Below are 22,933 nucleotides of genomic sequence, written 5' to 3' on the forward strand. Positions count from 1 at the left end.
AGACAACCAACAGAATAGGAGAAAATAGATTCAAAAGATGTGGGATGGAAACGGATGAAGCCCAACCAATTGGCTTCTCTCTACCCTATAGAATTTCTAGGATTCAATGCCCATGGTCTCCTGTTGAGGAAAGCTAACTCTCATGGAGTGCTCGCCCATGCTGGAATGCCACCCCATGTAGGGAAACCACTCCATGCAGGGGTGCTGGCCCATGCTGACAGCTGGTACTGAAAGATTACACAACAAGAGACACAGAGGAGAGAAAATAAGAAGAAAGAGCAGAACTTGGAGTTGAGGTGGTTCAAAAGAGTAACTGCTTGTCTCACATTCCAGAAGGTCCCAGGATCAGATCCCAGAGCCACCTATGAGAATACAAGTAGACACAAAAGAACCCACAGTGAATGGGTACAAAGAGCAGACAATGGGGGAACCAGGGTAAGAAATAAATACAAAATAAATATTTAAAATAAAAAATATAGCAGTTGAGGACATAATATACAGAATATATAAATATCATGTACATTGCCATAACAAAAAGAAAACAGTCCCATTAAAACTATGTCAGTGAAGGAATATTTCTCAGCAAAAGTTATGTAAATTGGTAATAAATATATGAAAAGCTGCTCAACATCATCAGACATTTGGGAAATGCAAGTTAAAGTTATAATGAATCAACTTCAAGCCCACAAGAAGGGCTATATTAATAAATTCAGGAAAAATAACAAGTGTTGTGGATTATGAAAAAAAATTGGAACTCTGGTGGATTGTTAATGGCAATGTAAAGTGGTGTAGGCACTATGGAAAATAATGTTTCACTTCCCCCAAAATTCACCTTTCAATATATATGACTATGCCAATGATTCTACCCTCCATCTTTCTGAATGGGATATGGATCAGTGCCTAGAGGTTTAGCCAACATTCTGTGATCATGAGAATAAAAACCACACAATAAGTTAATGAATACTGAGACCCTAGTCCTTTCCCTGAGGCGTCGTCCTAGTTCTGGGTTTCCTAACTCTAGTTTTGTGAATTGTGGGTTAATAAAGCCTTAATTTCAAAAAAACCTTATTATGTTTGGACATTCTTTACCTTGTAGCTGAATTTCATCCCTAACTAAATTCATTAATAATGATACATTATAGAAGGTTTTTAACTTTTATAACCCATAAAAGAATTGAAAAAGGATCAAAATATTTATTCCTTACAAAATGTATGATAATAAATGCGTTTACTGAATATTATCCTTTGATTTTTGTTCCACACTAAGTAATTCCTTGAAAATCATAATATTTCTGCAGAAGACAGTATAGTATAAAAGAAAATCCAAACACATGGCATAGAAAAACATCCCAAAGTCAAAGAAACATTACTTGCATAAGAGAAGAATGGTCATGAAATTTAGGTTTAACTGCAAGAAAATTTGCTAGAGGTACTGCAACTTCACTTCAAATCACCTCTCCTCGTAACATTGGATTGTCCATTGCCTGCCCAGTCTCTACTCAACCCCCATTTCTCTTTAACACTTGCATGTAGGAAAAGGCCAAATCCTGCCAGAAGAATGTACCAAATGTTTCAAAACTGTTTCATTTATTCAATTCCTAATTCTTTTTTGTCTATTTCCATTTGAGATATGACCTACTCCCATCAGAATGTATCATCCCCGGTTATCACTACTAGAATGGAAAACTTTGTATATATATATATATATGAATAGCTCAGTCAAATGTGACAATATATGCATGAGAACAGATTGGTATCAGTGAAACAATAAATACAAAGCTCTGGCAATCAGTGAACCAAACACGAGTTACTAGGATACAATGGGGAATCTCGAGGAAGGAAAAAAAGCTGATATTTTCACTTATCCTAGAAATGGCAAAGAACACAATAGGAGTATGTTGGGAATATTTACATCTCAGAGTGCTATGTCCTTCTGGAATAGAATATCCCAATAAAACTTAATTGAACTGAAATGAGTACCTGTCGTAGACTCACTGAATAGATGGTCACATTACTCCAACTTTCTCTTATCAATACCTTTTGCAATAGGACAGTGCAGCTCCATCCAAGAGGAGAAGTCCCTTTTCCCACGTTGAATAAAGGTGGAAATGATGATCTTTTATTTGATTTGGCCAGTAGAATATGGTGTTATTGACAGCGGACCTCAAGAGATCTCTTGAGTGTTTCTGCATTTCACGCTTATATTCCTAACTCAGCCATGAAAACAATTCGAGTCTGGTCTGCTAGAAGATGGGAGGACAAGTGTAGGGAAGGCCAGCATCCCAGTTACGGCCACTCTAGACCAATCTAAAGACTATGAGGCCAAAATTATGTGAGAGCACAACCAAGAATTTCAAGGCATCCCGAGTTGACTCACATGTGATCACAGACACATAAGAAAATGGAATAGATTCGAAGAATTACAAACCTTTGGTTCCCAGAGAATAATAAAATCAATATCTTTAACCATTTACTTTATGACTCAGGTTATGCTGTAATGGTTATGTACATAATAATGAACATTGAGATCACTCTGAATGTTATTTAGACTTTGATATATTCAGATAAGCCTCATTCTTCAAAGTATTTGCATTATTTCAGACATTTGAATGTCACTGATGTTCCTCTGGTTTTTCAAGTTTTCTTATATACCTGCACTTAAAAATAACCACAAATAAGTTGAGCTTCCAGATAACTAGGAGAATTTGAAAAGACCTTCAAATTTCTGTCTGCACAATTAGTGAACCTGAATCAGAAGTCTCCAGTACCAGGGGAATTTTGAGGGCAGGAATCCAAACTCTTATGTGAGCCAATCTTTGATCATGAGGATTGAAGAGAATTTTGAAGAAAGTATGATAAATAGTATCTTAGTAAGTACGTAGTTTGCTCTCTCACCTGATATTTCCTGTTTACATATTTTAAAAGAGCAGACACATTTCTTAGAGATATTAAGGAGTCATACTTGTAGGCATCAGAGGAAGTTTACAAGAAAAAAATGGGAATATGTTCCAACAAAATAATATAGAACATGGAACATTGCTCTGTACACAAATTAAAATACCACCTCACATATACTCACCAAGGTTTCTTACATCAAAGAATATGGGCACATCACCAAAAATCAATCTTTTATTGTAAAATAATGCATTATTTAAATTTTCTTTCACATCTGTGATATCTGTGATACAATGGCCATGCCATGTCAAATATTCTTACAAATTTGTCTTCCTCTAGATTCCACCTAAAGATGTGCATTTAGTAAACAATTTTACCCTGTGCCAGAAACATGAAATTCACTGTGGACTGTAACCTGAAGAAGAAACAAGATCCTACAGAAGAAATAAAATGAAGTGATCAGATTTAAGAAGGAGAGTTGTGTGAGAGTTGATATTATCAGAAACTGTATATAATTTGAGATATAGAAAGCAGGATGTACACAGAACCACAATGTGGCAATGGCAGAAGTTCCTGTAAATTATAATAATGGGTTTAAAAGCAATGTCTCGTTTCTTCAATAGAAACCAGACAACACATAAATCTTTCATTAAAACAAAAATATATTGTTTTTGATGACTTCACAAAAATATTTGTCCTTGAAATCCATGTTTGCATTATGTTGGAATTTGCAAATTGTTTCTCTTGCAAGAATGAGAATAGCATTGGGAAATTGGAAAAGTGAACAAATGGAAAAAGTGTTGGAAATCTAAGAGACAGATAAAGTTTAATAAAGTATTCAGCTTAAAATCCAAAGCTCTGAAACTCTGAAATGAATAGAAAGAGACAGTTTTTACTTCCATATTCTAATTAAAGAATTACAATATCTGGATTTTTCATTGAGTGCTGCATTCACAGGCACTTCCTCAAACCAAGGAATAATGACACCTTTATATTTTCCATCCAAAGAATTTTTTCAAAGCACCCTTTATGTCTTTATTCCTCAGACTATAGATGAAGGGGTTCAGCATGGGTGTGACAACAGTGTACATCACTGAAGCCGGAGCAACTGATTTTGTATTGTGTGAAGCGGCAGAACTAAGGTATACCCCTATGCCCATACAATAAAATAAGGAGACCACCAAGAGGTGAGATGCACAGGTGGAAAATGCTTTATACTTCCCACCTTTTGAGATTGCACATATGGAGGAAACAATCTTAGAATAAGAGAAAAGGATCCCAGCAACCGGACCCCCTCCCAGCACTCCAGCTACAAAATACATCACTATGACAATGATGAATGTGTCAGAACAGGCAAGTTGGACCATCTGATTAATTTCACAGAAAAAGTGGGGGATTTCCATGTGTGTACAAAAGGACAACTGCAAAACCAGTGAGCTCTGTAACAAGGAATTCAGGACAGTCATGATCCATGACCCCAGAACCAGCAGGACACAGATCCGGCGGTTCATGATGACAGAGTAGTGCAGGGGATGACAGATGGCCACAAAGCGGTCATAGGCCATTGCAGCCAGGAGGAAGTCCTCCAATGCTGCAAAGAGCAAGACAAAATATATCTGTGTGATGCATCCACCATAGGTTATTACTCTACTTTCTGTCTGTATACTCACCAGCATGTTTGGGACAGTAGTGGAGGAGAAACAAATGTCACAAAGGGACAGGTTGCAGAGGAAGAAGTACATGGGTGTATGGAGGTTGGTGTCTGAGATGATGGCCAGGATGATAAGCAGGTTCCCAGTGCAGGTGACCAGGTACATGGACAGGAACAGCCCAAAGAGGAGGGGCTGCAATTCTGGTTCCTCTGATAATCCCAGGAGTAGAAATTCTGAGATTCTGGTATCATTTCTTTGCATAATGTGGTAGATGTGACTACCTATAAGGAAAAAAAAAATCAATAATTTTCATGTAAACAAGCACTACTATTCTAGCTGAAATGCTGAGATTTCTGTTTTAAAGCCAAGATAATTTGTATACTTTGATTAACCCCCTGGTCCTGGGGGACTTCTAGTGCCATCCCTGTTAAAGTTTTCCTTTCCCACTATCATCCTTTAATTTAAGCAGTCATGAAATCCATAGTTTCTATGAAATATCCTTTCATTCCTTGAGGTATGTATATTTAGTCTTAATATGCCATGCAATGTCTAGACAATTGGAATACAGTGCTGAGAAATGAGGATAACACATTTTTATAATACAGAAAGAATGTAACTTAAAGTAGTCATAGAATATACCAGATGTCACAACATTTAAGGAGAAAAATAAAAGCTGGATAAATGGAGACAGTTTTATGGAGGTGCTGTTTTTTTACTAGTGTTCAATCATACAGAGGGCTGGCCAAAGCAGGAGTGCTGCCCCATGTGGGAGTTTCACCGTGTGGAGGAATGCTGCCCCATGCAGGAGTGCCAGCTGATACAGAGAAGATGACACAGCAAGAAGATGCAACAAGACACACAGAGGAGAAACAATGAGAAGATGTAGCAGAAGAGGGAGATGAGGTGGTGCTAAGAGAAAGATCACCCCTTTCCCACTCTGGAAATTCCCAGAATTGTTTCCCAAAGTCACCTAATGAGAATACCAACAGACACAAAAGACAACATACAATGAAGGGGAAATTGAGAGCAGACAACGGGGTTGGCAGGGGGGATAAATAAATAAATAAAATAAATCTTTAAAAAATGAATGAATGTGGCTAAGCAAATGATGGCAACAATTGTAGACTAAGAAAAAGCAGTGAAACAAGGAAAAATGCTGCTTAGATAGTGAAGCCAAATGAGTGAAAGCTAATGCAAAGGAATCAGGTGGAGAAAGAAGATCATTTGTTACATGCATTTTTCCCCGCACAACCAGTCCTTTTAAGAAGGCAGGACTCTGTATTTTAAGCATTCTTTATGCGTATAATCTTTTGTTGCCCCTAAAGTTTCTACCAAAAAGAGAGCCCTGCAGCCATGATACCTTCCCCCAGCACTTATGAAGATTCTGTGATTCACCTAAAATTATCAAGGTGGTGCCTGAAATCACCAGTGCAGGCTATTCTTTGAATGAGGGATGAAATTGGAATCTCTGCTCCAGGAAGGGCATGGAGAGGACACAATTGTGTTTTCTCAGGACCAGAGATGAGTAAAGTAGACTTGAGAGGATGTAGAGGAAGCATTTAGAGATTCCGTTCATTTAGGGATTTCATTCCCATAAGTCTCATTAATGATTTATTCTTTTTGATTTTCTACTTCTTATAATTTACTTCTCTGGAGGTAAGAAAGAAAAAATACACTTGTTCCAGTTTTGACCCATGGGAGACAGCTATGGAGCTACATGTTCATCTGCTATTGCAGTGGACTCCTTTCTCCCAAGAGGAGGTCACCTCTCTTTAGATGAGTGCTCTAATATTGCAAGATTTCCCCAAATGATTTCCATATCTCTGATTTGGAGAGGGAATCAGGATATACCAAGACATCTTCTGCCTCAAATCTATCTCCTCTGGAGTTGACTTTCATACATGGTGCCACCATCTCTCAAGAGTATTTCCCCTTTTCTCACTGCTTCTCCTTTCTCCCCCATATTCAGCAATAATGTGTGGTAGTTTAGGATCAGTTTGCCCTTCATTTTCTACTTCCATGAGATCTGTAGAGAGCTATTGATTTGTGATCTTACTTCTTCTTTAATATACTCATAGCTATAAATGACTCTGATTCTTTTAAATTAATCCCTAATACCATCTATTGAAAGGACTTGATTAAGATAAAAAATGAAAAATTAAAACGAATCTCATTGGGTAGAGCAATTCAAATGCCAGCTGCAGGTTTGGAAGACTGTTAACTCTGAAGGGCTTTGCATTCTATATTAGTGGAAGGGTTCCATATGAAAAAGTCCAAGACTCTCCTAAGTGGAAATACTGGTAAAAAGATTCCTGGGTAATATGGGGTCCTAGGAAATATAGCTGCATCTTTTTTCCTGCTGAATATGGATTTTTTTGTATTGTCTTTCTTTTTAAAAAGAATAAATAGATCACACAAAATGATACTTTAAAAAACATAGGAGATTCTCATATACACCATTCCCAACTTCAGCTCATTCCTCCCACATCAATGTTCCTTTCCATCAGTAAGGCACATTCACTGAATTTGTCGAATACACCCTGGAGACTGCCAAACCACATGGACCATAGTTTACATTGTAGTTCACACTTTCCTGCAGTCCATCCAGTGGATTATGGCAGGATAAATAATGCCCTGCATCTGTCCCAGAAATATCATTCAGGACATCTCCAAGTACCAAAAATGTCCCATATCACATCTCTTCTCTCTATCCCTGCCCTGAGCATCTCCCGTGGCCTTCACCTCTAAATAAATGATAAAATTTCTTCCATTGCTAGAGTCACAACAGTCAATGATAAAATTTCTTCTATTAAAAGAGTCACAACAGTTCTATAGTAGAATACCAGTGAGTCCTCTCCAATCCATTTTATATACCTCCGTCTTGTGGACACTAGGATGGTGATGTCCACAACACCTTTACATTGAGAGGGGGCTTAGATCTCACATGACTGATGGATGTCATTCTCTTGCTTGCAGTTGTAGACACTCTGGGTTCCCTGTTGTGTTGATTGACCATTCTTACATCCCAGTCAGCTGACATGGGTACATTGATTGAACCAGAGAGTAGGTGATGCAACTCTGCTGAGGCCCCGGGCCCAGCTGGAACATGGACAGTATAGAAATTCAAGTCTCCTGAGCATACACAAACCCTAGTGCCAATCACACACACACACACACAATCAGTAAACATGACAGAAGGGGCATGTGTAGAGAGGTCACATCTGAGTGCAACTCCATTCTTTTTGTTTTTCTGCTTCTTGTAAATTACAAGAAGCAGAAATTCCAAAGTAGGCAAGGCAATGAACTCCAGAGTCATCTGTCATGACCATAGAGCATTTGTGTCTCCATAGCCCTAAGGAGCACCAGTAACTAGGGTGGTATCTAATTTGGCTGTCTCTGGGATCCTGCTAAGACATGCGTAATTGCGACCCCTTTGATGACCTACCAACTCAATCTGAAGTGTGTTAGCCATATAAACTCATATGTCTTTACCATTTCCCCCCCTTTTTTCAAGGTCTTTTCCTAGTTGCATCACAAGCTGTTAATGGTAGTAATCCCTTAGCACCAGGGAGGCTCATCCCCATGAGTTATGTCCTGCACTGTGGGGAAGGTAATTCATTTACATGCTAAATTTGGCTTAGAGAGTGGCCACATTTGAGCACCATGGATGCTCTCAGGAGGTAACCCTTAGGCACCCGGTAGCTGTAGGCCTAGTTGAAATTTCAAGCACACAGGTTCATAAGCATAGTCATCAGTATCAAGTGCCTATCATTGGACCTTCCTTCTTTACAGATCTTTGTCTTTGCACTTGGGGGATTGCTGCTGTTCCACTGGGAAATATGACAGAGCTCCTCAACTTTTAACTTAACACTCCCTCAGTTGTTATGTATAACTCTAACCACTATAACAGTAACCAAAGAACATCCAACTATATCTATATATGAGATATGCATACCCTGGAGAACTCCCTCCCACCCATGTATCCCCCATTAATGACACCTCACAACGTGGTCCTCCCTTGCCATAGTCAAACACTTCTGTGATCCAAAATTTCTTAAAAAACGAAGTTTAATATATTGCCAAATTTAATTATTAGGACAATGAAATAGTATTGACAGGTTTAAAGATTAGAAATAGAATACAAAATTATATAGGAAAAGTTAAATACAGTAAAATATAAATTTGGGTATTAAGAAATGTGGGCAAGCTGCTGATGCCTTGTTAGACATAGGAAAACTCTCTAACTATAAGGCCTTCAGGGTTCCACTCAAAAGATGGCGCCGAGGCATGTGGCAGGCACGCCTGGGCATGTCCCTCCGAAATCTGCCTTCCCCCCAGCAACTAGAGCACATGAACCAATCAGCCTCACTAAATTAGCATAGCCAGTAAGCTGCTTGCACGTTGCCTCATTGTCTATAAAAGCTACTACACTTAATCAATCAGACCTGCACCACCAGCCTGCATCTCCAGAGCGGTTGCTGTGTGTTGTCTTGCTCTGTTCGTCCTTACCTCTTTTGGAGCAGAGTCGCTGGACAGCACCACAACAAAGAAATGAACAATATCTTAAAACTTTTTTTTGATGTTTTGCCTTTCATCGTAGTGATAGGTGTTGCCCTGCATGTACAGTGACAAGGTAATCTCCTCCATTCCTGTCTCAGTGTAGACATCCTTTTTTTAAATTATTATTTTGTCTTTTAAAAAGTTTTAGAAAACAGTAAAGCCACATGTACAATATAGGGTACTCCCATATACCCAACATTAAACCCATTTCCCACTTTCCCATAAACGATCTTTTTAAATGTGGATGTTATATTTGCTACAGCTGATGTACAGGTATTGCAACAAAGCTACCAACTATGTTTCCAGCATGTTATATTATGGTTTATATTTTAGACTGTACACTTTTCTAAATTTTAGGTGATATTTAACCTGGTTTATATCCATCTTTGCATGAACTTGTGGAACACTTCCATTGCCCCCTGTTACTCCCTCTTCCCTCCATTTATTCCCCTCTCCCACTCCCCTCAGGGCCCACAGTGACAACCAAACTTCACTGCTTGAAGGACAACATTAATAGATACTTACAGCAATGCTGAGGGCTTGACATGCTAGTCTGTCCTCTCCCATTGGGAATCACCCACCATCTCGAGAGATACCCTCTTCTCTATTTGAAAACATCTGATGATCAGAGGATGGAGGTCCACCACTTTCCCACTCATTGCATGTGTCTCCACCCACTGATAACAACACAATATGATAAAATGAGCAATCACACACTCCCTAGAAGCCTGACCCCATGCAATCTCTCTCAGATGCCTCCCGTCAAACATCCCAAATAAGCAACCCTTCCTTATATTTTCTAAAGAGTTTTCTCACCATTACAGATTTAACCATGTACCTGACAATCTCCCATGTTCACCAACTCACCCAAAAACCTCCCCCAATTCCATAGACCATCTTCTCAACCTTAGACCCCCTCAAACCTGCATAGCCCCACACAATAGGAACCTTATTTACCTGTCTTATCCCACAACTGCACAACTACTTACCTACATTTTATCATAGATTTTGTCCATATAGGTATTTGCTCAAAACCTTCTACTTCCCCTGCCTATTTCCTAAAATCCCATCATCCAGTCTCTAGCTCTCTTGAATACATAGCATCTTGACACATAGCAGCTTGATTACATAGCTGAAATTTAAAGGTTAATGATGTAAACACACTAATCAAAAATGGGTATCAAGTTACACACTTTCTCTGAACTTGGCACTACCTGGTGAGAAAAGCTCTCTGAATGACAAGCAAGAATTCTGAAATCACAGCAGCTATATGGCCTTAAACGTTCAGGGTGGAAACATAAATATTCTATTCCTCTGATGTGCTAATGGCAAAATGAAATCATATTTACATCCTCTCTCTTCCATCTATTCCTCAAAGAGTTATCCCAAAGATGGGCCCAGCAAATTAAGCAGAAAACACATTTAAAAATTCACCATAGACACTAAGGAAATAAAATGCCATGGCTGAGAACCAGAAGGAAAGTAGACAGTGGGGAAAAAGGTTTGTAACTCTACAGATGTTGAAATTATTCAGACAGAGATCTTGAGACAACTCTTTTTAATAAGTATTAGAAAATTAAAAGAATATTGTAAATATCTAAAATATATGAACGTTTAAATAATCAGAACATTTATGTTGAAAATATAAAATGATGAAAATTAAAAATATCCATGTAAAGGAACTGAGATAAATTAAGTGTAATGAAAAGCAAAGCTCCTCCCACTGTGTTGCAAAAATTAGAAAATAAAACAAATTTATATCTGTGGATTTTCTCTACATCAATTTCTCTGTATTCCTGTAGTTATATAGTTACTTTCTGTTATGCATTCCCTCCTATGATATTTCTTTTCCACAGCAAAAGCAGAACCACTCTAGTTGATTCCAGTGGCGTTTTGTACCACTGGCTATTTCCTCCTTAGATAATAGATAAATACAATATGTGTGAATTCTGGAAACTCAGGGAATAAAACTGATATGAACTACCTTTTAGACGACATATCTTAAAAATATGTGAGCACTTCCAATTCCTCTGAGCAGGTTGATATGGAAGTGAGAGGACAATGGAAGGTTACAATTACTAGAAGACACTAGGAAATGAAATCCAAGACCTTCTCAGTTAATACTTACCCCTAAACATTTGCTTCCCTTGGAAACTGGCAGTGGAAGATGGAGTCATTGCCTCTGTGTTTGACATATACACACTTTGAAACTTCTACATTTTTAGGGCATGCTATAAAAGTTAAGGGGCTCTTTTAATGCTTTTGTCTGTGTCTTACTTTAAATGGTGTTCTCTGAACTTCTGTGTCTTTATTCTGACTTCCCCACTCTGGACAACTGTTTATATTTTCAAAATTTCACTTGGTTGAGCCCCCAAAAGTAATTCTTCTAATTATGCAAATTAATACTATTGAACAGAAATGTACTCACTCAAAATGAGTCTTTTCCTCCTTTTATTTAACATGTATTTATGGTTTGAATACAGCAATCTAGTTCCTCATTTCTCCAGGGAAAATAATACTCTTTCCCTCTGTAACCTGGTATTTATTTCTCACTCAATTCTTGGAGGTGTCTTTAGTGTCTTTAGTCTTTAATATTTTAATGACTCTCTTCAATTTTCTCCTTTAATAAAACCCAAAACCCAAAGTTTTACCAATAACAGATATTTAAATGACTTTTCTTTAAGTCATTTATAGATTCTTCAAGAATAAAATTCAGTTTTCTGTGGGAAAAATTTATACTTTCAATTCAATGTGAATATTATTGTTAATACTTATTTTAAGAGTTTTAGAGAGGAAAACATTTCACTGCTAAAGTCCAGGAATTCTTTTTCTGAGATAAAAATAGGAAGAGGAGGACCTAGAAGTGCATGGCAGATTTGAAACAGTCTCCACCATCACACATGTCATGTGCTATAAAACATGTTTTCTTAAGAACTAATGTAGCTAGTAGTTGTATTAGAAAGGAAATGGGAAAACTCCTTGGGAATTTTGAAAGAGATAAAATATCCCTTTCTCCAAAAATACACTCAAAGTACAAGTATGACTGGCATCTGTCATTGAGTGTACATGCTATGCTTTGAAGTAGGTATGATCTGGCCCTTAGCATCCCTTTCTCCCCATTCTGGTTTGCATTCTTGTACACAGAAGATGGTTACCTAGCAGGCACACTGCCTATTTTATCAACATTTATAGCAAGAGCTTCTTACTACCAGGATTGCAGAAAATGCAGCATATTTGGAGCCAAGTATTTCAATGTAGTCTTGGTCTTTATACACTATTCATAATGATAGCAGAAGTATCATTTTGGTTTGCCTGTTTATCAATGTTTTTTAATTCCATCTATTAAAAAGGCATACCTCTAGCTTCTTTAAGAATATCTAGAGTACATGATTATTAGATTTCTTCACAACATTCATAGATTTTCTTCACAAAGAAAATAAGACACACAGATAAACTATTTGATACAAAAATTGATTGCAAAAATACAGTCTTGCAGGATAAGAATATGGGAAATGATGTATCAATATGTTCAGTGTGAGAACACCAATGACACCCTTTCCATTGGATAAAGTTACAACACTAGTGTATGTATAGCATTGGAAATACTTACTTACAATATTTTCTTTGCAGTTACTGCTAAGAATTGTACCTAGAGTTTATTTTGGTGAACTGATTGGTTTATGTGATAAATGATTTTTTTTTTGGCAATCATAATTCAGAGAATGTGCAGTGATCTAATTCTTTTACTTGTATTGAAGAGGTTTCTGAAAGAAAATGTCAAGTTGAGGAGTTTTATTTTTCAAATTATCACAAAATGAAAAATCAGAAATTTTCAGGACAGCATGAATGGAAACTCATTTCTCTGAAAGTACCATTCTGTTATGGGTATGACTCTATAGCAGAGACTAATTCTGTGGATTCATATATTACAAAATACAATAAATTCATTGTTTGCCAAATAAGTGAAATGAGAAAAAAAGAAATACCCTTATATTTCTGGACATTAGAATAAATTGGACATTAGAATAAATAGAAGCCCTCAACAAACCAATCACAAATGAAGACAATGAAACGGTCATAACAACTTCCCAAAAATGAAAAGTCCAGAATCAGTGGGCTTCACAGGTGAATTCTACCAATCAATCAAGTTGCACTAATATTAAACTTGCTCAAGGTCTTCCCAAAACGTTGAACAAAAAAGAATGCTACCCAACTCATTTTTAGAAGCCAACATCACACTAATACCAAACCAGATAAAGGCATTATTAGAAACATTACAAATCATTAACTCTAGAATATAGATGCTAAAATCCTCAACAAAATAAATGGAAACAGCATCCAAAAGCACATTAAAAGAATTATATACCAAAATCAAGTGGGTTTTAACCCAGGTATACAAGGATGGCTTAACAAAAAATAAATAAATTAGTGCAATAAAGCACATCGATAAATTTAAGAAGAAAAACCACATGAGCTTATCAATTGACGCAGTAAAGGTATTTGACAAAATACAGCACCCTTTCCTAATAAAATGTCACCAAAAATAGGAATATAAGGAAGCTTTCTCAGTATGGTGAAATGCATAAATGAAAAACCTACAGTTAGCATTGCACTCCTTGGTCAAAGACTGAAACTTTTCCCACTGAGATCAGGAATAAGACAAGGATGCCTACTCTCACCATTATTATTCAGTATTTTGCTAGAATTTCTAGCTAGAGCATTTAGGCTAGACAAATAAATAAAAGGGACCAAAATAGGAAGAGAAAAAGTAAAGCTTTCACTATTCACTAATGAAATGATCCTGCCATAACCATTGAATGTACTGGGGGAGAACATGAACTACAATGTAAACTGTAATCCGTGCAGTGCAGCAGTGCACCAAAATGTATTCACCAAATGCAGTGAATATGCCACAATGATGAAAGAGGTGGTTGATGCGGGAGGAGTGGGGGTGAGGGGTCTATTTGGGAACTTTTATATTTTTTAATGTAACATGTTTCATAATCTACATATCATCAGTAACTATAATTTAAAAATAAAATAAAAAGAAATTTCTAAAAAATACACAACAAATCTTCTAGAATTAATAGACAAGTTCAGGAAAGTGGGGAGATACATGGTTAATATGGAAAAATCAAAAGCATTTCTAAGCATTACTAATGTGCAACCTGAGGAGGAAATCTGAAAAAAATAATTTCACTTATAATAGAACCTAAAACTATCAAATATTTAGGAATAAATTTAACAAAGGACATAAAAGTCCTTTATTCAGAAAATAACAAAACATTGCTAAAAGAAACTGAAGAAAACTTAAGTAAATGGAAGGACATTCCGTTTTCATGGATTGGAAGATGAAATATCATTAAGATGTCAATTGTATCCAAACTTATTGACAGATTCAATATAATCCCCAAAATCCCTGTAGTCTTTTTTGCAGAAATCAAAAAGCCATAATCAAATTTATGTGGAAGTGTTAGGTGCCCTGTATTAGACAGCCAAAGGGGTGGTGATGCAAAATACCAGAAATTGGTTGTTTTTTATAAAGGTTATTTATTTGGGGTAGGAGTTTTCAGTTCCCAGGTCATAAAGCGGAAGTTATTTCCCACACCAAAGTCTTTTGCCACGTTCTGCAGCAAGACTTATCAGGTGGCCAACTCTGTCTCTCTCCCCAGGGTTTCTGCCATGTCTAAAGAGCTGTCTCTATCTCTCTACATTTTTTTCCTGGCTCATGTCCTCTCTTCCTGAGGCTTACTTCTCTTTCTTCTAAGTGCTCACTTGCTGGGGCTCCAGCTTAAGGCTTCAGCATCAAAGTCCAACATCAGAACAATATCCAAAACTTCCACCTCTGTACTTTTCCATGTCTTTTATCTGTGAATCTTCATCCACCAAGGGATTGGCACTCAACACCTTACTGACATATCCCATTCAAAGTCCTAGTCATAATGTAATCAAGCCCACATACAGACCAGTTCATAAACATAATCCAATATCTATTTTTTGGAATTCATAACTACATCAAACTGCTACAGGCCCTGAATAGCAAATAGTGTCTTGAAAAAGAAGAAAGAAGTTGGAGGACACTCACTTCCTTACTAAAGCATATTACTTAGCTACTGTGGTAAAAAGTAGCATTGTACTGGTGTAAGAACAGATAGATTGACCCATTGAACTGAATCATAATCTCAGAAATTGACCTTTGCATCGACAGTCAAGTGGCTTTTTGCAAAGCCCTTAAGCCCACCTAACTGGGCCAGTACAGTCTATTCAACAAATGGTGCTGGGGTAAATAGATAGCTATATTCAAAAGAAAGAAGACCCCTCTCTCACAAAAATTAACACAAAGTGGATCAAGAACTAAAATATAAAAACAGCAACCATAAAACTACTAGAAGAAAATGTAGGAAAACATCTTCAGGAACTTGTGGTAGGATGTATATCCTTAAACTTTATACTCAAAGCATGAGCAGCAAAAGATTTATAGATAAAAGGAACCTCTTCAAACTTCAAAACTTTTGCACCTCAAAAGACTTGGTCAAAAGTGTGAAAAGGCAACTGACTGAAGGGGAGAAAATATTTGGTAATCACATATCTGATAAAGGTTTAATATCCATGATATATAAGGAGATCATACAACTCAACAATAAGAAGAAAAAGTATCTGATATTAAAATGGACAAAAGAATTGAAAAGAAAATTGTCCAAAGAAGAAATAAAATGATGTAGAAATACTTGAAAAAAGTGTGCATCATCACTAGTGATTAGGAAAATTCAAATAAAAACACAATGAGACACCATTCCATACCTAGTACACTGGCTGCTATTAAAAAGTCAAAAAACTGTTGGAGAGGATGTGGAGAGATAAGAATGCTTATTCACTATTGGTGGGAATGTAGAATGGTGCAGCCACTGTGGAAGTTGAATATAGACTTGTTCTGGAACCCAGCAAAACCATTGTTAGGTATATCCTGAAGAACAGATAGTAGTGATGTGAACAGATATCTGCATACTGATGTTCATAGCAACATTATTCATGATAGCCAAAAGTTGTGAAAAACCCATGTGTTCATCAAATGATGAATAGACCAACAAATTGTGGAGAATAAACACAATGGAATATAATGCAGCAGTAAGAAGAAATGAAGTCATGAAATATATAACAACATGGATGAATCTAGAGGATATTATCTTGAATGAAGCAAGTAGGACACAAAATGACAAATACTATATGATTGCCCTATTATGAACTAAATATATTATATGAAATATAAATATTTTAAGTGAAATTTGAATATGGGTAGAATTGCATATGTACAACCATTTTTCTTTGAAGCTAAACAAATATAAGGGATAATAGTACAATATGTTAATATCAGGGAAATACATTATACTATGTAAAGGAGACCAGATATAGAGAACTATGTCTTGTATAACTCCATTTGTATAAAATGTAACTATAAGTCAATTCATAAAGATGAAAGTAGATTAATGGTTATGTAGGTCTGAGGAAATAATGTTAAGGGGTGTAGAATCTATCTTTTTGGAGTACTGAAATTGTTCTAAAATTTTTGAAATTTGAAGGTACAACATTGTGATTATACTAAAAGTCATTGTTTATATTCTTTGGATATAATAGCCAGAAACTGCAGCTATGTACAGTGGGAGAAGCACAGAGGGAATGAGAGGAAAGGAATTTTCTTGTTCTTTTGTCTGTTTTTTGTTTATTATTAATATTGAAATGAAAATGCTCTGATAATGATTAAAGTGATGAACACACAAGTATGTGATTTTTAGCAAATACCATTGATTGTACACTTTGGATGGATTGGATGTTTATTAATATGTATAAAATAAAAATGACTTGCTCAGTAAGCGGACTTGGCCCAGTGGATAGGGCATCGGTCTACCACATGGGAGGTCCACGGTTCAAACCCCCGGCCACCTTGACCCGTGTGGAGCTGACCCATGCGCAGTGCTGATGCACACAAGGAGTGCCATGCCACACAGGGGAGCCCACTACATAGGGGAACCGCATGCACAAGAAGTGTGCCCCGTAAAGAGAGCTGCCCAGCGCAAAAGAAAAGTGCAGCCTCCTCAGGAATAGTGCTGCACACACTGACAGATGACACAACAAGATGGCGCAACAAAAAGAGACACAGATTCTTGTGCCGCTGACAACCACAGAAGTGGACAAAGAAGAACATGCAGCAAATGGACACAGAGAACAGACAACTGGGATGGGGAGGAAGGGGAAAGAAATAAAAAGAAAAGATTTACTAAAAAATTAGCATTAGCAGAATGATTCTATTCCAAAATGCCACTCTTCTTTGCCAATCAAAATGAGGATTCTGAGGTGAGGTGATGAAGGTAGCATCCACTTTAGTCTACCTCACAAAGAACACTTATGGTCTGAATAAAATCCCCAAAATTATTTCCTAGTATTTGTAAATAATAGTTCAACAAGAGTCTGCAATTGGTGAAAACCCATGTTAATATATATGGTCTATAAAGAAGGACCATTATTGCAGAAATTGCAAAGGAAAATTTCCTGAAAATGCTTCTGCCTCTCACAATAATATTTAAAGAGCCCCATTACATCCCTGGAAGAACTACAGATTGCTGGGATTGTCAACATTGGAAGAATCAGAGATTCTAAAGTCTATTACACCCTCACCTATCTTATGTTGGGGCAAGTGCAGGAGAAAATCACGTATCAGAGAAGGAAGAATGTGAATTTCTGTAAACTTAATCAGATAGTGTATCCAGTGCAGTATGTAACCTCTTTCTGGAACCAGTTTACATAAACCCTGGCAATGGGGTCACAGCCCTTGATCACATAAAGGATTTTCACCAGAAGCATATAACACAAGTGCAGCTGCTTTCTTTCGGCAGGGACTGAGCACAGCTTCTTGACTCCAGCACCTCCTATAATTATATAGTGCATACCCAATGCCCAATATTAAACATTATGCTGTCTTCAACACTGAAAACAGGGGATACAAACAGGGAAGTCAAATGATTAAAAAAAACAACAATAGGAGAAACAGTGTTTTTGATGTATACAAAACTAAAAAGAAAGAATTCAGGAAATCAGGCAATTACCAGATAATCATAAGATAATGATAAAAGCAACTATACTTAGATCTCACATTGTTTGACCTTAGTTCATCTTAAACACGTCTCTAAACTTGAGAAAAATGATATCTTCATAGGGAGAATATTATCTTCTGGAGAGTTTGTTTTTTTTAAGACCTGCTTTATGTCCCTGTTTCTAAGACTGTAGATAAAGTATTTCAGCAGGGGAGTGACCACCGTGTACATCACTGAGGCTATGGCATTTCTCCTTGAATTTGGGGTAGCCGCAGAAGATTCATAAAACAAGGATACTACTGAGACGTGAGACCACAGGTAGAAAATGCTTTATACTTGTGCCCAGATGTTAAATTTCTCAAAATGGAGGATACAATCTTAGAGTAAGAGAAAATGATCCCAGTGTGAGTAATAATACCCACAAGCTCAGTTGCAAAATACAGCACTAGATCATTGAGGTAAGTGTCAGAATATGCAAGTTGGACCACCTGATTATATTCGCAGAAAAAAATGGGGGATTTCCAAATCTGTACTAAAAGACAATTGCAAAATCATTACGCCATGTAAAAGCGAGTCTGGAGCACTGAATAATCATGTTACCAGTAACAGGAAGACAAAATTGGAAGTTCATGATGAAGACATAATGCAGGGGATGACAGATGGCCTTGAAGCAGTCACAAGCTATAAAAGACAGGAAGAATGTATCTTCTCCTCAGAAAGGCATGAAAAATATATATGGCTGAATGTCAAATCTGCCTACCTGGATATCCATTGTCAAAAAAGAAAGAGGACCCCAATCCCACACCGTATAAACAATTAACTCAACATGGATAAAAGAAATAAATATAAAAGCAAGAACCATAAATCTCCAGGAAAAAATTTGTGGGAAACCATCAAGTCCTGTTAGTAGGTGATGCATTCTTTAACCTCACACAGAAAGCATAAACAATTAAATTAAGCATGGATAAAAGGAAACTCCTCAAACTTAACACTTTTGTGATTCAAAGAACTTCGTCAAAAAGGTGAAAAGGCAGCTAACTCAATGGGAGAAAATATTTGGAAACCACGTATCTGATAAGAATGTGATTTCCATTCTATACAAAGAGATCATACGGCTAAAGACTAAAAGAGCAAGCAATACCAATTTAAAAATTGGCAAAAGATTAAAAAAAAAAACATTTCCCCAAAGAAGAAACACAAATGGCCAAAAAACAAATGAAAATATATTTCATATCACTAGATAATAGGGAAATGCAAATCAAAATGACAATGATATATCATCTTGCACCACAATGAATGGCCATTATTTAAAAAAAAAAGGAGTGCTGGACAGGATGTGGAAAAATAAATAAACAACTTCATGGTTGATGAGATTGTAAAACAGTGCAGTCCCAGTGGAAGGCAGTTTGGCAGTTCCTCAGGAAGCTAAATACAGAACTGCTATATGATCCAGCAATTCCTCTACTAGGAATATATCGAAAACTGAAAACTGACACGAACCCACTTCTGCACACTGATGTTCATTGCAGCTATAATCACAATTGCCAAAAGTTGAAAACAATCCAAGTGTCCATCAACCAATCAATGGAATAAAAAAAGTTGCATATATATGTATATATATGTGTGTGTGTGTATTTATATATAAAATGGAATACTATTCTACAATAAGAAAAAATGAATTTGGGCCACATGTGTTAACATAGATGAATCTTGAAAACAATATGCTAAGTGAAATAAATCAGAAACAAAAAGGCAAATATTGTATGGTCTCATTAATAAGAATCAAATACAAAGAATAAATGCATGGAGTTAGAACCTAAAGTATATATTATTAGGAGATAAGAGTTGAGAAGAACTACTAATGCTTAGTATATGTAGGCGTTTTAATTAACCTGACTGTAAAAGTTTGGAAATGCATAGATTTGATGGTAACATAGTGAGAAGCAGCTGGTTTATAAATGGTAATCTGGACGAAAAAGATAGTCCAGGGATGTAAATATCAATTGAAAGAAAGCTAGAGAATAATCTAGGGACTGAGTAATACATTGAACCCAGAGGTGTATGAAATTGTGCTTAATGATACAGATGCAAGAGTGTCCTTCTGTGAGCTGGAACAGACGTACATCACTGCTGCACGTGGTGGGAATGTGGAGATGCATGGGAAAAATACAGTTGATGTGAGCTATGGACTGTGATTAAGAGCAGTACTGTAATATTCTTGCATCAATGCCAATGATGTTCTCTGATGATAATAGGAAATTATGGAAAAAGTGAACCAAATGTTTGTTATGGACAATGGTTGTAGTATAGTCTGATGGTATTATCACATAATCTGTAATAAATATTCCACGATATTAGAATGTATTAGTTGATTGTGTTTGAATGGGAATTCTACACATGTGCATGATTGTTTTGCAAGTTCACAACCTCTGTAATAAGAATATATTAAAAACAATAGCTTGGGTTGGGAGAAAATAACATGTAAGATATGGACTATAGTTAGCAGTAGTATTTTGATAGTTTATAGAAATATTTCTCAAAACTGCTAGGAGTTGGTGGAACCATGATTTTTAGGAGAGAGGGAAAGAGAAAAGAGAGGACAATAATGTAAAGAGTGAATATAAGGCAAAAAACAGAAAAAGGTATTAGTAATAAAAAGTCAAAAAATAGGGGGGCAAACAAAGTGAGGTGTAATGTAAGAGAAACAATTAATGATGAAGGATAGAAAGATGTAGAGAAAAGGGAATTGTGTTGGTGGCCAAAATCAATACACACAGAAAAGAGTAAATGGAGGATGAGGAAATACAACAAATGTGAAGCTCTCCCTGCAGCACCCAATGTAAGAAGAATAAGAAAGCAGAGGAAGGAAGGAAGGAAGGAAGGAAGGAAGGAAGGAAGGAAGGAAGGAAGGAAGGAAGGAAGGAAGGAAGGAAGGGGGGGAAAGGTGACAAAAGGGAGTGGGAAGTAAGCAGGAAAAAGAAAAAGAGAAAGAAAGAAAAAAGAAAGAAAAAAGGGCCTTTGGGGGATAAAGAGGAAGGAAATACAAGGAAAAACCAACCAAATACTAGGGAAAGTTTCAAGCAAGGAATCCTGTTTGTAGTTAAATAAAATGCTTAGGGATCTGACATTCCCCCATTTCTCCCTTCCTCACTTCCCTCTCTCCCAGGCAGCAGGAAGCTGCCTGAGAGGTCCAGTAGGAGATTCAAGTGGGTCCTTGTTGAATCAGCTACACACAGAAAACAATGACTCAATCTCCAGAAAGAGAGCACCCACACCTCACTAGGAACCCCAAGTATGCTATTGGAGGCTTAGAAAGCAACTCCTATAGTCCCTCTCCTTTAGGTGTGCTATGAGAGGACTTGTTGGTTTTCTGACTCCACCTTCTCCCAGGCCAAGTTTCCTAACTCAGAGTGTTTAGGTGAATTGGGCTTTCTCAGCAGATTCGCCACTCCTCTCTTCCAGACTCTCCCCAAGAAAGCCGGTATGCTCCTCCAAGTGCAAAAAAGAAAATAAAACGGGGGGGGGGGGCGGGGAAACCAGAAAATTGAACCCACACTAGCCAGGCCCCCCTACTGCACCCCCCAACAAATCCCTCCCACCCGTGGAGTCAGTCCAAAACCGTAGGGCTAAGGCAATCCCGGAACTCCGGGAGTGCTGGACTTGGGAAAGGGCAGTCTGGGACTCTGCAGACCCAGGGCATGTAGGTCCGTGGAACACAGGCTATGGGGGCTCAGGGGACACTGACCTGGGGACCACGCATCCGGGGACCACAGGGCCCAGGAACACCACCACAGAACCGACAGTTCTCAGCAAACACTGCGGCCGCCAGCCCCAGTGGGAAAGGTCCCGCCAGTCCACGGCTTCCCATATAAACTTTAGAAGTAATTTGCCAATATACTCAAAATAACCTGCTGGCATTTTAGAAAACTGAATTAGTTGAATGTATAGACCAGATTGGAAAGAAATGGCATCGTAACAATAGCAAGTCTTTGATATTGTTAAAAAGTATACCTCATTAATTATTTTAAAAAATTAATTGTACTAACCTGTATACATCACAAAATTTCACATTTTATTTATTGAAAAGTGTATGACTTGGTAGTTTTAAGTACATTCAGAGTATTGTGCTATCATCACCAATAGACATTACCCCAACTTTTCATTACTGAGTAAAAAATGATGGGTCAATCTACTTGTTGAATAAAATAACTTCTATGAGAATTTGTAGTGGAATATATTGAAGTGAGAAATCCTTTCCAATTAAGGACATGGATGGCTAGTCAGTAAAAGTGTCAAGGAAAGGCAGGAGCATTAATTTAGTGTGGTTACAAAACACAGCTTTGACTATAATTTGCAGGTCACTACATGTGTCTAAATTCTCGTTGTTCTGGCTTCTTTTCTAGGAGTTTAATAAGCTACATGGAAAACCAAACACATGATTTAGAGTTTGTCTTCCTGGGCGTCTCTGAAGATATGAGAATGCAGCTCCTCCTCTTTGGGCGTTTCCTGTCTGTGTACCTGGTCGCCTAACTGGGAACCTGCTCGTCATCTTGGCTATCATCTCAGACTCTTGCTTCCACACCCATGCACTTCTTTCTTTAAAATTGTCTTTTACAGATATCAGTTTTATCTCCACCACTGTCCCAAAGATGCTGCTGATTTATCCAGACAGAGAGTAAAACCATAACTTCTGAAAACTCTCTCGGACAGATGTTTTTTCTAATGTTTTTTTTTTTTTTT

General features: G+C 37.2%; 1 protein-coding gene across 1 annotated transcript; it reads right to left on the bottom strand.

Moving 5' to 3' along the window:
• Positions 1–3,884: 3,884 nt before the first annotated feature.
• LOC101432249 (olfactory receptor 7A10-like) lies at positions 3,885–22,742 on the bottom strand. The gene is made up of 4 exons (XM_071212726.1): positions 22,712–22,742; positions 21,939–22,066; positions 18,612–18,720; positions 3,885–4,828 (listed from the first exon to the last, which is right to left on the bottom strand). Exons 1-4 carry the CDS (start codon positions 22,740–22,742, stop codon positions 3,885–3,887), a joined length of 1,212 nt encoding a protein of 403 aa, XP_071068827.1.
• Positions 22,743–22,933: the final 191 nt, after the last annotated feature.

The sequence above is a fragment of the Dasypus novemcinctus genome, chromosome 30, assembly GCF_030445035.2.
Source record: "Dasypus novemcinctus isolate mDasNov1 chromosome 30, mDasNov1.1.hap2, whole genome shotgun sequence".
Classification (NCBI taxonomy): Eukaryota; Metazoa; Chordata; class Mammalia; order Cingulata; family Dasypodidae; genus Dasypus; species Dasypus novemcinctus.

What these genes read in the sequence shown, in the direction of transcription:
- LOC101432249 (XM_071212726.1), bottom strand. Translation starts at nt 22,742, where the DNA reads ATGACGAGCAGGTTCCCAGTTAGGCGACCAG. An exon ending in CCCGGATGCGTGGTCCCCAG is followed by an intron (nt 18,721 to 21,938) that starts GTCAGTGTCCCC and finishes CTTTTAGTACAG; the next exon opens with ATTTGGAAATCCCCCATTTT. An exon ending in TTTTGCAACTGAGCTTGTGG is followed by an intron (nt 4,829 to 18,611) that starts GTATTATTACTC and finishes TTTTCCTTATAG; the next exon opens with GTAGTCACATCTACCACATT.